We start from the raw sequence: 15,912 nt of genomic DNA, 5'->3' as shown, positions 1-15,912 counted from the left end.
TGATGATTGAGACTTTAATACGAAGCTCATTGTTCCATCAGTTAACTTTTCTTTTCTTTTATAGATTACTAGCAGTGAAAACTGAGCAGTTATCAGATGAAATCATGTAAATACAGATAATTTTAAACTACACATACACAGGCAGAAAAAGAAACTCAGATTCATGTAATAAAAGAAAATTCAGTCTGTTTGAAGATGAGCAGAAACAGTTGTCACAAAAATATCACTTTCTCTCTTTCCTGTCATGATCTCCAGCTGTCACGATCTTATCAAGGCACAAAAAACAAGAAGCCTCACAACTACCTGGCTGTGTTGACATTAGAATATTTGTTCATTCAGTCCTGCATAATTCCTTGTTAATGTGTATTTACTGAATATAGATTTTCAAAGATACGCCTGTTGTGACGTCATGGTGCCTGCTGCAGATATAAGACGTGAAGTTGTGAGACTGTGACAGACTGAAGGAGAAGCAGCAGTTTGTCTCTGTTTCCTCTGAAGGTGAAGCCTCTTCAGTTCAACCTGCAGGTGAGTTCAGACAGGTGAGCATCTGACCAGGAGACAGATTGACTTTTGTCTTTTTGGGATTCTTCCTTCTACCCAGAATCACAGAATTAGCAAAAAGCTGAGCTGAAGGTTGTAAAAGTTTGGTCACGGTACAGTAATATTTGCTACACAGGCTGTGACTGTGACGACTGACGCCACATTTTTTTTGATGATGGTGAACGTTGCTCCAGCTGGACCCACTTTGGATGCAGTTTTGTGGGGAAGCTCTGACCGTCACTCCCTGTTGTGCTGAGCGTGGTGTATCTTCATGGGGAGTGACGGGGACGAAGCTTCTCTGCAGTCGTGCATCTGTTCTCTGATTTAATCCTTCTTGTGTCCTCAGAGCCTCAGACAGATCCACATCAGCCGGTATTACTTCCAGCAAAAACTGACGATGAAGGTGAGTCTGTGAACTGATGTCTGACAGATGTCAAAGTTCTGTCTCTGTGAAGAGGCTTGTGATGTCTGACTTTGACCACACCACCATGAAACTAGAAAACAAACAAATGACAACCTGTCCTGTGTTCAGCTGCTCTCAGTCGTCGTCCTCCTCCTGGCTCCAGCGCTCACCAGCGGCATTAAAAAGCATCCGAAGGACTGCAGTGTCATCCATCATGACAAGAGACAACGCAGTGGGGTGTTCACCATCTATCCTGATGGACCCAGGTCTGCTGTCCAGGTACACGTCCTCCTCTCTGGGTCGCAGGTTGACATTTATGTAAAGCAGCAGGTGTTTTCCTTTTGAGATGGACGCTGAGTCAGATCAGAGGATCATCAAATGTATGACCTGATACTTCCTGTAGTGTTTCATCCTGATCTCGTCCTTTCAGTCAGTAATCATCAGACATCAGCCTGTTGTGGCACACAGCCTCCTGTATACAGTTCAAACAGCTGTGACTTCACTAATGACTGACTGTGTGTGTGTGTAGGTGTACTGTGACATGGACTCACTGAAAGGAGGCTGGACGGTGAGTACCGAACTGAACTTCATCCAGTCAAAGCCCAGTGGTTTTCAACATGAAGCTCCCATCACAATAAATCACGTACCAGTAAGACTGTGTGGAAACCTGAGCTGTCAGGTGTCTCGTGTGTTCGTCTGTCCAGGTGTTCCAGACGAGGATGGACGGCTCGGTGAACTTCTACAGGCCCTGGGATCAATACAAGAAGGGCTTTGGGAGCGCTGCTGGAGAGTACTGGCTCGGTGAGAGACGGAACCAAACTAACCATCATGTGACCTCAAGAAATCAGGATCAGAACCACTGAAACAAAAATAAGACATTTAAACTCTGAGACAAAAGTCAGAACCGCCCCAACAATGTTGAAGTGGACCTCATCATGGTCCGTGTGAAAGTCACTGCTGAGAAAGAAGAAACATTAAAATGTAGAGTAAATTAGAGACTGTAGCTGAAGTCTGTGTGTGTGTGTGCGTGTGTGTGTGTGTGTGTGTGTGTGTGTGTGTGTGTGTGTGTGCAGGTCTTGACCACATCCACCACCTGACTAAAGGCCATAAAGTGGAGCTCCTGGTCCAGATGGAGGACTTTGAGGGGAAAACTGTGTTTGCTCGTTACACTTCGTTCTCTGTCGAAGGAGAATGTGACGGATATTTACTGAAGGTGTCTGGATTCATCAACGGAGGGGCAGGTCAGTGAGTCGACGGCGGGCTGTGAATCATTCTTTCAGCAGCACGAGACGTTGTTGATGTTAGAGAGTCGACCACGAAGCTCAGATGAGATCAAATATTCATAACGCAGCCAGGACCTCTGGACAGGGGACAAAAATTTAAACTTTCGTATATCGAGCGCAGTAAAACAACAGTCAGTTCACCAGCTGCCAGTAGTTCCATGTAGTTTATGTAGTATGTATTTAACAGTAGTTAAATAAATCAGAAGTAATGATTATGGATGGCACAATTAGTGGTGAACTAAAACATAAATATACATTTAATTGGGATGTGGAAAGGATAACATATCTTGGGATTAATATAACAAAGAATTTGGACAAATTGTTCACAATGAATTTTGATGAATTAATAAGCCAAATCAAACAGGACCTAAACAGATGGTCCATAATCCCACTCTCAAAATTATACAGATGAACATATATAATAATATTTCTGTTTCTTTTTAAAGCACTACCCATATATATTGTGTGGGATTTTATTATAAGGAAGTTTATGTAGAATGGCAGGAAACCAAGAATTAAAAAGAATTATCTTAAATTGCCGAAAGAAATATGTGGCCTAGACCTTCCAAACCTGCAAGCTTATTATCAAGCAGCACAAGAAAGAAATGTTAAAGTTTGGATGGGAGAATGTTCACATACAAAATGGAGAGAGATGGAAATAAACTGTGGAGATATACCATTAACTGTTCTCCCTTTTTCCAAATACAAAAAAATCATACATTGAGAATGGAGACAATAGATGGGTAGCTGCTACACTTAAGGTTTGGACGGAAGTCTGTCACAATTTAAAATTAAGTGAAGATGTAATTTTTCTGAGAGAAAAGGGGAGTGATCCAGACTTCTCTAATAGAATGGACCAAACGTTTAACATATGGACATCCAAAGGTTTATGTGAATTTGGACAAATGTTTGTGGATGAAGAAATGAAATCTTTTGAACAGCTATCGTTACAATATGGTTTACCCAAGTCTCATTATTTTCAATTCTTCCAAGTGAGAAGACACCCCAAATCCAAAGAAAATGTAAAAGTGATGTAACCTCAAGCTGTTGGAGGAAATGCAGGGAGCAAATAGCACACCACAGTCATGTATTTTGGTCATGTAAAGTTGTAGGTGGTTTTTGGGAAGATTCTGTTAAATAAATAAAGAGAACTGTCAAATATTTTTGGCATCTCTGTGAATAAAAATCCATTAGCTTCATTACTTGGAAAACTTCCAGAAAACATTAGGAAGAAAGTGTATATTTGTTTTTAATAAGAGTGGCATTAATTAAACAAATGACAAGAAATTGGTTGAAAGATGATAATTTAAGTAATCCCAAATGGAAGGATCTTGTAAAAGAGATATACGTAATGGAAAAAACAATGAGAATTAGAAATCAAGTCAATATTTTTGAAAAAAGATGGGAAAAATGGGTAAGGTATATAACAAATAATATCTTTAATGATTTGTAAAATATGTTTCTCATAGATATTACATATTTTGTCTTGCTTGTCTTGTATACTTGTAATCAACTACACATTGCCTTTGTTTCTGAATACAGGCAGATGCAACTGTAAGTAAGCACTCATGTCTTTGTTATGCATAGTTTCTGCATATGTTTCTGAAAAATGTATCCTCTGACTGAAACCTTATGTAATTATTTAAATTAGTAATTGGTATTTTTTTTAAATTTATTTTATCTTTTATTTATTTATTATTATTACTATCATTATTTTTTACTTTATCACAATGTCGGATTATTTTGTATTATGTTTTCGTTGTCTGTCTGTTAACTGAAGGAAAAAGATAATTTGAAAAAATAATAAAATAAAAATGTATAAAAATTATGATTAAATCACAACTGTTCCTTCAGTCCATCTGATGAATCCACATAGTTTTAGTCTGATGTTCAAAGTTTATATAAATTTACCAACACTGTGGTTCTTGTATGTGTTTCTCTAGGAGACTCCCTGAGTCATCACAATGGACGAAAGTTCACGACCTTCGACAAAGACCAGGATGCCTGGAGTGGGAACTGTGCCAGAAGTTTCCTGGGAGCGTTCTGGTACGGGGCTTGTCACCACGCAAATCCCAACGGGGTTTATCGTTGGGGGGCTGATAAAACTCTCTTTGCTGTTGGAGTGGAGTGGTACCATTGGAAGGGTTATAACTACTCCCTGAAGAGCATCAGGATGAAGATCCGTCCTGTGCACTAGATCTCCAGGAACATCGTACAGCAGAATATCATCAGCTGACCTCTTCAGTGATTTCTTTCTCTTTCTGTCATTAAGCATGTAATCTCTTAATGGGCCGTGTTTTCCTGAAACTGGTTCCCAGCACAGTCCAGCAGCACACCAACTCATGTTAGTGAACATCTGTGGTGTCTTGCAGCAGCAGCAGTTAGCAACAGTTAGCAGCAGTTAGCAGCAGTTAGCAGCAGCAGTATTGTGGTGTGCATTTCCATTCTAATGCTGCAGCCTGAACGTGTCATCCTGAGTGAGGGGTGAAGCTGCTGAACGTTTGGATGTAGATTTAATATTTTTAGAGTGAATAATTAGAAAACTGGTGCCGTCTGCGTTCCTTCAGAAACGTGGGCTCAAAGTGAACATAGGAGCTTATGAGGGAGTTGGTGGTCTGTGTGCTTCCATAGTTACAGGCCTGTGATCAGCACAACATTGATTAAATCAGGCTCAACACACAAATATGTAACATCCCAAATATTAATACACATCAGCAACGTGTCAGGACTTCAGGCTGAACTGGTGAACTGAGCCGCAGCTGTGACTCCCTCAGCTGGACTGCTGCTCCATGTGAGCCAGCAGAACCTTCGGCCCGTCAACAGTTAATGGATAAAGATCAACGTTTAGTCTCATGGTGTGTTCATCTCTGCACTGTCCTGATATTTGGTGGAGGGTTAAACTTTAATGTGAATCATAACCTGCTGTATGATGACAATAAATAAGAAGCTGAGCATCAAGCTGATGTGATCTGATGTCTTCATGTGCTCAGAGATGTGTTATTTCTGTCTCCTGACGCCTCCCAGTATGGGGCGCCGATTGTAAAGTTGTGCATGCACAACAAACCATGTTTAAAAAACATGTGAATTTTAAAATGTTACTTCTGACAGGTTTACAGCAGTATTAGTGAACTTTGTGATCTTTACTTCTCTTGTAAAAATATAATGTCAGTGTTAAATAAACATGTTTAATGTTAAATCTAAATCTAAATGTTAAATGTTAAATGTTAAATCTAAATCTAAATGTTAAATCTAAATCTAAATCTAAAAGTTAAATATAAATGCCAGCAGTGAAACAAAATATTTCCCTAATATGCAAATTCACACTTCCTGTCACAGGAAGTACCAAAATAAAAGCATGAAGAAAACATGGCTAAGTAGCACCACGACCCAAACCCGCCTCACCAGTGTTGCTGCGTGCCATGTACATAAAGACAAGCTAAACAGGGTAAAGAGAAAAAAGCTGGCTGAACAGTTTGTCTCCTGTGAGGAGGGCAGAAAGATCACTTTTGGTTCTTTGAATGAGAGGGAGCTGGTCATATGTTCATTGGTCAGTTTGTTTAATGTCACATTCATTGGACCATTTTATGTAATTGTAACCAACTGTAACCAATTGTTTGAGTATTTTGAGTTGGCAAAGTTTATGAGTTTGTGTAAATTAATTCAAATAAAAACAGGTAATAACATAACACACAGCCATTAGGATTCTCCCCCCACCAACCACATCCATCCCCCACACTTTTGAAAAGCTTGCTACGCCCCTGTTCATGATACCTTCAGTTCATTAAGAATAATCACTGTAAAGGGATCGTATGTTTCATGAGTCTGATTGTGAGACTGCGGTCTGACCCAAATTCAGAGCAGTTTCATTGCGATTACCGTAAATGTTAGAATATTTGCGCACCGAAAGAAATGGTGTGGCTGATTTGACCAAGCAAATCGTGAACCACGGCTAGCTGGACCGCAGCATAATGACGTCACCTGACAAAACAAAACACCTACAAACCACTGAGGGGCTGCTGAACCAGTACCAGTAGTGATGATTCACGACCTCTAATCTTCAGATCCACTGAGTGTATGTTTGTATTCCCCATCAGATCCAGCAGATGTAGACAGAGATCCACTAGGTTAACTCACAACTGAAGATAAAACAAACACTGACAGTCAAACAGTGTGAGCTGCTCCAACACACCTGCTCTGTGTTTACTGCCTCACCACCTACTGGGCAAAGAGGGAACTACATGTAAAGTGTCCCTTTAACAAAAGGCAGAGCCTGACAGTCATCTACATGACATACCTACAAGTTGTAAAGTCAGAGTTAGAACAGAGTGGAACTAAAGTGGCCTGTAAAGACGGACTAGTGAGTAGATGAGTCTCCGTGTTGCTGTGAGGACGTTTAATGTCCCCGACAACCTCTGTAGTCTCATTCAGACACTTGTTAGCAACCGCTAACTGTTGTTAGCACATAAAGAGCTTCAGGATTAAACTGTGTACCACAACCACACACCTTATTTCAAACAGGTTACTGAAAAGACATTAAACACACTCACAAACTGTGAGATGAGGGAACAGGAGGTGCTAACATGCTACTATATTCCAGCTGATTTGTCACAGCTGAGGGTCGACCACTCGAACTGTAATCACAAGCAGTGACTAGAAACAATACTTACTGCGAGGTAACGCAGTAAGCATTGTCTTTCGGGGGTTCAACAACACTTAAGAGGGTTGAATACATTTAACAGGCCATTGTTCTCTTGGTTGATGGAAGATGCAGCATGTGTCGGCCTGTTGGGTGCAGCTAAAGTTAAAATTGACCCAATCTGGATCCAGCGTATAGAAAGTCTGGGTCCAGATCAGATTGGGTCCTTGACTTTCCTGGAAACCTTGTGAGAAAGAATGACACGACAGCCTTTCCACATGACCAAGACTTTACTTCACAGCTCAGTGCCCATTGGTCCCGTACAAACACAGCATGGGCTCCAACAACCATCAGACTTTTTGCACTGTCAGCAGAATCAAAGCAGGTATAACTTCCTCTCATGGTTAACCCTGTTTTTCTCATGCATAAAAAACAGGCGTAGTGCCAACACATCGGAACAGAAAATTAAAGACTTGAAATGTATGCTTTGCTTGGCAAGATAAAAAATAAAGATGTCTTTATGGGAAATGATTCTATTATATACATTTCAGAGCATAAACAAAAATAAAAACACCCAGAAAATAGAATGATTAAAGCATGCCCATTGTCACACCATGAGGAGGCGAGCGGCGAGCTATTTATTCTCTGTTCACATCCAGCTCTTCTCTTCTTCCAAGACCATAATGAGTACAGGATATAGTGGAGACTTGTTTATCATATTAACATCATTTGGGCATTCAAACGGTCCAATTTAATCTTTTTTGGGCCTGTTTATCCCAACAGGAAGGGGAGGACTATATCAAATAATTTAAAGGTACAGAATTTGTACATGTTGTTTTCCCTCTACAGATTCAATGTATCAGTGATATACTTCACCATGCAATGTGATCTGAGCAGGGTACTGTCAATAGAAGAGTAATATAGCTGTGGGCAAGCTGGGAGCATTGTGTAAGGTGAGAGTCTCTGGAACCAGACTTGTTGGAGGCCATGATTCTCCGCTCCAGAAAGTAGTCAGATCGAGGATTGACCAGGAGCAGCAGACGTATCCATAGCACCATGGCAGCCACACTCCTGTACGACAGTCAAAATTACTGGAAGCCCATGAAGATAGTTCAGTAAGGTGTCCTTGGAAAATATAAGAGGTCTGTATACATGAAATGAATTGAAGGAGGTCATTGTAACATCACAGTCTTATATGGAATCAGGTGAGAACCTTTGAGGCGTAGCTTGTCCGAAGACTGATTATACACAAACATGTCTCAGCAACGAGTCTCTTTGTATTATCTAGCGGGCACCGCCTTCTCCCTGGCATTTGGCTTTCCCTTGGCTGCCCCGGCTGGTTTTGGCCTGGCTCTGGCGGGCGTGGTGCCAGAGGAGGTCTGGGCGGTGGCTTCCTGTGAGGCGCTGCGCCGCATGGTTGTTGTAGTCCTGGGCGGGAGCATGGGGACAGTTGGGGCTCGAACCGAGAGGGGCTGCCTGGACGGACATACTCTCTGAGGGGAGGGGCTGTCAGTTCTGCAGTGGGTGGAGCTAAGGCTGCGTCGGGTTCCAAACAGGACTCGGAGAGGCATTCGAGGGCTTCCGGATGGGGCAGGGGCAGCAGAGGGACGGGGACACGAGGAGGATGACCTGGGTGTGACTGGTTTGGATTTCCGTTGAGTGCTGAGAGTGCTTAGTCCAATTTTCTGATTCCTGTGGACAGAAGAGTACAGTGAAGGTGTTGTTTCTTTAAATTTTACTGCTTTAACATCAAAACTTTTCTACACTCAAAAAGATGAAAATAATCATACCCATTAGTGAAGGATGATGCTCCTTTGGTAATGGTGGAGTCTGGCATGCAAAGAGGAGAAGGACCAGCAGCAGCAGCAAGCCCAATTGAAGGGCTCTTTATGGGGGTGACAGGCCGAGGGATTCTGCTCCTGCACTCCTTGGAGCCTTGTTCCTCTGTCGTTTTGAGACGAGAACTCCTCCTGGACTCATCCGAGGTATGTGTGTCCTCCTCTGAGCCGGTGGTAGACAGAGTTTCAGAAGCCCTCCGACGCTCATCGTCCCCAGAAGATAATGATGACGACGTTCCAGACAGCATCCTCCTCCTCATCCAGCGACCCTGTTGCTTCTGGACCAGCATGCGTGCCAAGTCCAGCTGCCTGGCTCGCTGCTGAAGCCGAGCTCGAGCTGAAAGGGAGGAGGACTGTTCTGAACCAGAGTCCTCTTCAGATATGAGGACTGGGATTCTGCTTCGGATTCTGGGCTTTATAGCAGCAGGAAGTTCTGATTCAGTTGTCTGAAGCATGGCTGCTTCATTACTGGATGATGGCTGTATCTTAGGTTCCTGCACCAGAGCTTCATGTTCATGAACTGTTGACATGGCCTCTGGAACAGGCTCTAAAGACGGAGCCAGGAGAGCTGACGGACCTTTCTCAGTATTGGGCTGTTTGTCAGCTGGCGCAGTCTGATCTGGTACTGAATCCTCTGCAGTAACGTCTGCCATTGGTGCGTCTCCGTGCTCATGGGTGTCCTCATCTACAGCTGATGCCTTCATGATTGCCAAGACTTCCCGGTCACTGTCCTTGGCAGAGTGACCATTGGAAGACATGACATTAAGGTGTGATGTCTCTGCAATATGGATAAAAGTGCGCTCTACTTTGGTGAAGGGTGGTGATGCAGGAGCAATGGGAGTGGACGGCCTCAGGTCTGACCTGAGAGCAGGGGACAAACGGCCGGTCTCACCAGGTTCAGGCTGGCTTGCCTCCCCAACCAGCAAGCGGTCATTACGAGAAGGGAGGCCACATGGTGTGGCCAAGTCCTCGAGAACATGATCACCACCAGAGGGAGACTTGCGAGTGTCTCCGGGGGAGAAGAGGACCAGGGTTTTAGAAGCATCCTCAAGGTCAGGGTCTGCATCAGCAGCTGAGGCGTGCTCCCTCGGGCCCCTCTGGTCCTCGGCCATGAGTGTTGAAGGAGCAGCGTCTTGGCTACGTTCGGTGCTCTTCTGACTGGCCTCGCTGTTGGACTCACTCTTTGTAACATCATCATCCTTTGGCCCCGGAGGTTCTGGGACATCTTCGTCTGGCGTGGCAAAGCTCCGGCGCTGAGGCAAAGTACCGGTCAGCATGACAGTAAGGAAGTCAGCCCTCTTGGCCTGCAGCTGAGGAAGGATGTGGAAATGCTCCTTCTCATCACTCTGGCCTTTTGTCCGATAGTCAGGGGAAGGTGGCAACGGCATGCTCTGCTCAGTGGGCGACAACACCTGGAAACAATACAAAATCAAAGTATTACACCTAAATGCACATGGAACAAAAACATGGGTACATTTCACAATACTTTGACAATCAGCGTGTATGACAAAGTATGCAGTCACTCACACAATATACCAAAACAACTCAATGCTCGAAAATCTGGCAGTGAGGTGAGGCCTGTTGACACAAACCTATGGAAAAGGAAGTTTGGCAATGACCAGCTGACAAACACCAGCTTGCAACTTAGAGTGATGATGACTCTCTTCAAGCAGTTGGAACATTTATCACACAATTGTTCACATCCTGACAGAAAAGAAAAACAAGTGGTGATGTTTTAGAGGAAGGTAACATGTAGTAGCACCTTGCTAATGTTCGCTCTGTAAGAAAGACAGCAGGAAGGGATGTATTTTGCCCCCAAAACCATTTTAATGTCATTTTGGTTGTACACAAGCTTTTCAAGATTGTCTAGATTACATACATTGATATAAAAGGCACAAAAAAATGCATTGCAGAGTTTATCCTTAGACGGCACGCAGTCTGATATCGGGTGATTTTCAAGTGTTTCCCTTCATAAAGATTTAACATACAGCCTGTACATACATACTAAACCCGCTAATTATCATGCTATTAGAGATTAACTGCAAACCTAATGACTTTCTACATTTCTGTATATATGTACACAGTTATCATTTGGATTTACAAAAAGTTTAAAATACATGCTTTACCTGTAAATTATACAAGCAGTACTGTACAATCTTATAGTGATAGAAAAGAAATGTAACTGTATTGTACAGGCGAAAGACACTCACGGATCAACACACTGAACTCTCCTCCACACCTCCACATCAGAAACTCTGCTGTTATTGCAAAAACTTGAAAGGAACATTCAGGCATTTTAATGAAACGCTCTTGTTTTTGTCATCAGAGTCAGATGGGAACTGTACAGGACACAGTGTCAGTATTCCAGTATAGAGAGAGGACAAAGATGTGTTAACCTTAGCTTAGCTTAGTTTAGCATGAAGACTGAAAGAAAGGACTAGCCTAGCACCATCAAAAGAGAAGACAAATCTACTTCCCAACAACTCTAAAGCTGTCTGATTAACATGTTGTGAAATTAACAAATTTAGAAATAGAAAACACAACAAATAGATTAACGCTAGCTTCACTTCTGTGTGGTCAGTAAAGAAATATGTTGAGCCTAGCTTAGCACAAACTAGAAGCATGTTAAAGACACTAGCTAAGCTCAGTTAAACCTTACAGTGAAATAATATCCACAACTGCGTGATTTACATGATGCATCTTGTTTACTGAAGTGTTGAAGGAGAAACACAGTGCTAATGCAGTTAGCATTGAAGCTATTTATTAGCCAACACTCACTGGGAGCGGTGACTGAACAGAGCAGCTCAGCAGGCCTGAACTCATCGTCGGGTGGTGATTTGTTTTAGCTGACTAGAGAATGGATTGAAGACTAGTTTAATGCTAACAAGACTTGTGTTAAGCTGAGCTAGCAGTTTCCCCCTGCTTCCAGTCTTTGTGCTTAAACTATCTGAATGTTCCTTTGAGAATCAGCCGTGAGAGACACACGAGGTCCAAACTGATCTGATGAACAAAGTGGTGAATGTGGCGCACAGTTGCAACAAACTCAACATGGAGACCAGTGTTCACCTAGACACGAAGCAGTTTTGTTTTTTCTACAGACATGTTATCTATACAAATATCACCCTGTTATTCCATAAATATCAGCACTAACATATCAAATATGCAATAAAATGTATATCTGAGAGGAGCTTAACAATATCTTTTTAACATTTATATAATTCTACTGTGTGATTCATGAGGTATAGATGTTTTGTGGCAGACTGTGAAAAAGTTTTGTGGGACTCTTAAGCTAAATCATCTTGTTTTTCAAGGCTTCAAAGCTGCAGTAATGTTGATGGAAACAGCATTTTACTATTAATAAAACTTTCCCATAAATAGATTTTCTGGGGCAAAGATAACCAGCCTGCTACTGTTTACTATCACATGCACTGCAACAGATCACATATTTCTGATCCAATCTGTATTCCGGAAATCATTTTCGGGGTTATTTAATTTATTTGAGGTGTAATTCTTAAGAAATGGCCAGAATGCAAAGGTGTTTCCAAAACTATAGCTAAAAGTATAGCAACCAGCTGCCATTAGCCAATTAGCTCAGTTAGTTGTGGAGTTAAGTTGCCTTATTAGCTGACCAGAGTCGGCCAGGTCACGTACGACAGCAGGAGTCACTGAACTCTGAGAGCGACGGAGGTCAACATGAAGAAGACAGAAGACACAGTACAGAGGTGATTTACACTACAGAGGTGATTTACAGCAGCTCTGACCAGGACTTTGGCTCCAGGGACAGAAGACACACAGAGAGAGAGTCGGACATCATCAGCGTGGAGAGACAGAACATCTTCACATGTGGCTGTGAACTGAGGATTGATTTGGACCAAATCAGAGGAGACTGTGGAGACAAACCAGAACTGTTCTGGTGACTGTGACTCAGTTTGAGTCCAGTCTGAATGAAGTGAGTCTGACGATGAGTTAACGAGCAGATTAAATTGGTCCGAGTTCAGTCAGAGACAGAAACTTGAGTTCAGACGGTGGACGGTTGGATTTTTCTGTTTATAATGAAAATAGGGAGTCAAAATATTTCCTTTCTTCACATTTATGAGTTTATGTTGTTGATTATTAGACTCAGTAGTGAACTGAAGCTACAGGCTGTCAGACTGTCACCTCTGGAGTTACTCATTGGTGTTAGGTGGCTAGCTGGTTAGCATACTAGCTTAAGTAGACCGCTCTGTAACATAGAACAGAGACACTCTGTTGTTTCTTTACTCTGTTCATGTTGGTTCAGTTTTGAACGAACAAATGAAATTCTGGAAATGTCTTACAGATGGCTCCTTTAAATAAAGAACATGAGTAGCAGCAGTTTGACCAACATGACTCCAACATGAGTACATTTTCTATGTTCTCACAGCCAAAAGAGGCTCAATCATTGTATGTTTTTTGCACTTCATTAACCTTTTAAGCCCCAAGCCAATTTTCTAGGGTTAGGGGTTGAGGTTAAAAACCCCAATTAAGGGACCTTGGGGTTTATCCAAGTTAATACACAAGTATTTGCTCACTGCATCATAGTGAACACAAGTTGTTTGACATGAACAGTCGGCCTTACAAGTATTTGACTCTCACACTACATGTGATGGTTTGAAGAACCATTTCAGATCCTGGGTCTTATTTTAGTTGTTTTGGTCATAATTCCTCTGAACCACAATGATTTTAATGGTCTATTGACTGAAACACTGCTTCAACTTCAGGAAGAACCAAGAACTAAGCACCCTATAACAGAAACTCATGTCACTGTGTTGAACTCTACGGGAGAAACAGTCAAACTTCTGATATGAAATGAAAGACCTTGTCTCTTAAGTGTGCTCTTTGATTTCATATCAGAAGTTTGACTGTTTCTCCCATACACTTCAACACAGCTGACACCACAGTGTCTAACCCCACAGTCTCAGTGGCGTGAGGATGCTTCCTTCTGTTTTAGTTTCCTTGGACAGTTGTAGGAAGTAGCTCTTTAAAATTTGCAGACTGTCTACTCGAGACAGCTTCTCATTGGTTTTGTTCTTCTGCAATGAAGCAGTAGAATCAAGTCTTCACAAGGCCGATGGGAATCATGTACACAACTCAGCTCCTTTATTCAGGAACTGTTGTCTCAAACAGCCTCCTGAACCCATGATGCTGCCAGACCTCCTCCAATCACAACCAAACACTGAGGTTAAATGTTCAGATGGACACTGCAGAGCGAATATGTGATGGAGGATGAAGAATCTGTGACTATCAGCTGCTTCTCATCACGTTAACGTGTGGACCTGACAGCTCTGATCCGTGAGTATCTCTAGTAGCGGTGAAAATTATTTACAAAAGAATCACAGACATTTTTCAGTCAGAGGTGTATATTCACTGTGGATTTGTTGTAAATACAGTACAGTGCTGTTTTCAGTCATTTACAGTCAGAGGTGCATGTCGTACAAACAGTAGATCTCATGCAAAGAGTGGCGACAGTCTGTAAACAGTCTTTTTGTACGACACATCATTAATGCTGCAGATCTTTTTTTTTCTTTCTTTTTTTTTTAAACTGTTGTCAGTAGAGTGAGCGCACTCGAAGCTCCCCGCCGCTCGCTCTGAACTGAATGTGGCATTGCGTTCATGATGACACAGGACAAAACATTGACGTGTATCAGTGACAATCTTGTACGGTAGGTGAATCATTTTGCAGATGTGCAAAATAAAGTTCTGATTTAGCAGCTAGTCCACTTCATACATTCTCTAAGTGGTTATAGTGTGACGTTATGCGCAATATAAAACAGGCAGGACGTCCTGAACTCAGCATGAAGCAGCATGAAAAACAAAGTCTGGACGTCGCCTCGGTGCAGAGGGACGTCTCCTGCTCGGGCTGAGCCAACACCAACGCCTCGAGCTTTATGAAACAGCAAGTGGTGCATATTTACTTAATGTAGCCCTTTAACAAACTGAGAAAGCAACCGTTTGGCCTTCATTGCACAAAATGGCCGTCCTAGCTAACTCATGTAGCCATATTTTGGAAGTGCACTCCCAAAATGTCTCTGGCATGTCCGACTAGTGGAACGACAAGTATCACAGAGCGCTGCTTTGGTCCGACATTAGCAGCAGCCTGATATTCAGTCTAAACAGCTCCGGAGACCACAAACCAAAAATTAACTAAAAGTGTTTGTAGATTTTCTACTGAAAGCCTCCATCTCTCAGGACAGAACAGACCTTTAGAGGACAAAACATCTTGTTCAAAATACTGAAGCTTGTCCTGCAGACACTGAAGAGATGGACCAGTCAAACCTTTTCCATCCTCCACTGCAATCTGATGAAAGACCCTGAACACAGCAAATCTTCTCCAACTCATCCATTAACTGTTGGTCACAAACACTCACCGGCTCTTACTTTGTTTAAGACTTTTGTTTGAATCAGTCATTCTAAAGCACACAGACACCATGAAGACGGTGATTCCAACACCTGAATGTTTGAGGCGACACTTAAACAAGCTGTCAGTGTCTGTGTCAGTGCCTGACAACCTCCTCTTCTCAAACAAACTCCTGGGATTTGGTTTGTTTCAGGGGACTCAGTCAAATGTCCACACATCAGTTAAAACTGAAGCATTTCAAGTCTTAGCACATTTCTGGGGATTCGTAGGACTTTGGGTAAAACTCTGGACATCCATCAAAGTCTCCAGTCTCTGATTCTCACAGCTTACTCGCTGGATGTGAGATGTTGATTGGATGGTGTTTCGTCCTGAATGTTTCCACTGAGTAGGAAAATCTCTGGTGGACGTCTTTTTAACGTCGACAAAGACATCCACTGGAGAGCAAGAAGTGTTTTGAGGTCTTTCAACGTTCACTACTGATGTCGTCAGAACCTTTGAACATTAACCTTTCTGATGAAGGCTGGATGAACAAAACATGATATTTAATAAATCTGATGAGTATCTCTCCTCATAAGGTAGAGTAGAGGTTGAGGTTCAGGGTTTGAATCCTCGCTGTAGTTTCTGCAGCATGAAGTTAAATTTGGCTTCATGAAAACTTTCATTTTGAACCACAAGAAGTTCTTTAAACGTCTGTCACTGAAGTTGAAAATACGTCTAACATTACAGTTTAGAGACTTTAACGTTGAACCCTGTAAGGACGTCACATGGACGTCAGCAGTGAACGCTGAAAAGACGTTGATGAACCGTTAAGTGGACGTCGTCGTCTGGAGGTTTCT

At 42.3% G+C, this 15,912-nt stretch overlaps 3 protein-coding genes across 11 annotated transcripts in view; 2 read left to right on the top strand and 1 right to left on the bottom strand.

Annotated features, from left to right (window-relative positions):
- The window catches only part of LOC119023366 (NACHT, LRR and PYD domains-containing protein 12-like), a 286,857-nt gene that overhangs the window by 165,847 nt on the left and 105,098 nt on the right, over positions 1–15,912 (top strand). The gene's annotated exons all lie outside the window — the stretch shown is intronic.
- LOC119024138 (microfibril-associated glycoprotein 4-like) lies at positions 399–5,184 on the top strand. Of its 2 annotated transcripts, none has more exons than XM_037106633.1 (7): positions 399–525; positions 887–943; positions 1,073–1,222; positions 1,473–1,511; positions 1,648–1,744; positions 2,017–2,184; positions 4,170–5,184. In XM_037106633.1, the coding sequence occupies exons 2-7, from the start codon at positions 938–940 to the stop codon at positions 4,421–4,423; spliced, it is 714 nt and encodes a 237-aa protein (XP_036962528.1). In that variant the 5' UTR covers positions 399–525; positions 887–937; the 3' UTR covers positions 4,424–5,184. The 2 variants fall into 2 exon arrangements, with proteins under 2 accessions (XP_036962528.1, XP_036962536.1); XM_037106641.1 differs by having other exon boundaries at positions 426–539.
- Positions 7,134–15,912, bottom strand: part of ttbk1a (tau tubulin kinase 1a) — a 45,579-nt gene continuing 36,800 nt past the window's right edge. For all 4 annotated transcript variants that reach the window (XM_037105382.1, XM_037105392.1, XM_037105373.1 and 1 more), the window contains 2 exons: positions 8,653–10,112; positions 7,134–8,554 (listed from right to left, as the gene is read on the bottom strand). In XM_037105382.1, coding sequence (XP_036961277.1) covers positions 8,143–8,554; positions 8,653–10,112 — 1,872 coding nt within the window. In that variant the 3' untranslated portion in view covers positions 7,134–8,142. The remainder of the gene's footprint in view (positions 8,555–8,652; positions 10,113–15,912) is intronic.

Source organism: Acanthopagrus latus, chromosome 1 (assembly GCF_904848185.1).
Source record: "Acanthopagrus latus isolate v.2019 chromosome 1, fAcaLat1.1, whole genome shotgun sequence".
Classification (NCBI taxonomy): Eukaryota; Metazoa; Chordata; class Actinopteri; order Spariformes; family Sparidae; genus Acanthopagrus; species Acanthopagrus latus.
Note: the sequence above shows the minus strand (reverse complement) of the source record. Positions and strands in the feature narration are given on the sequence as shown.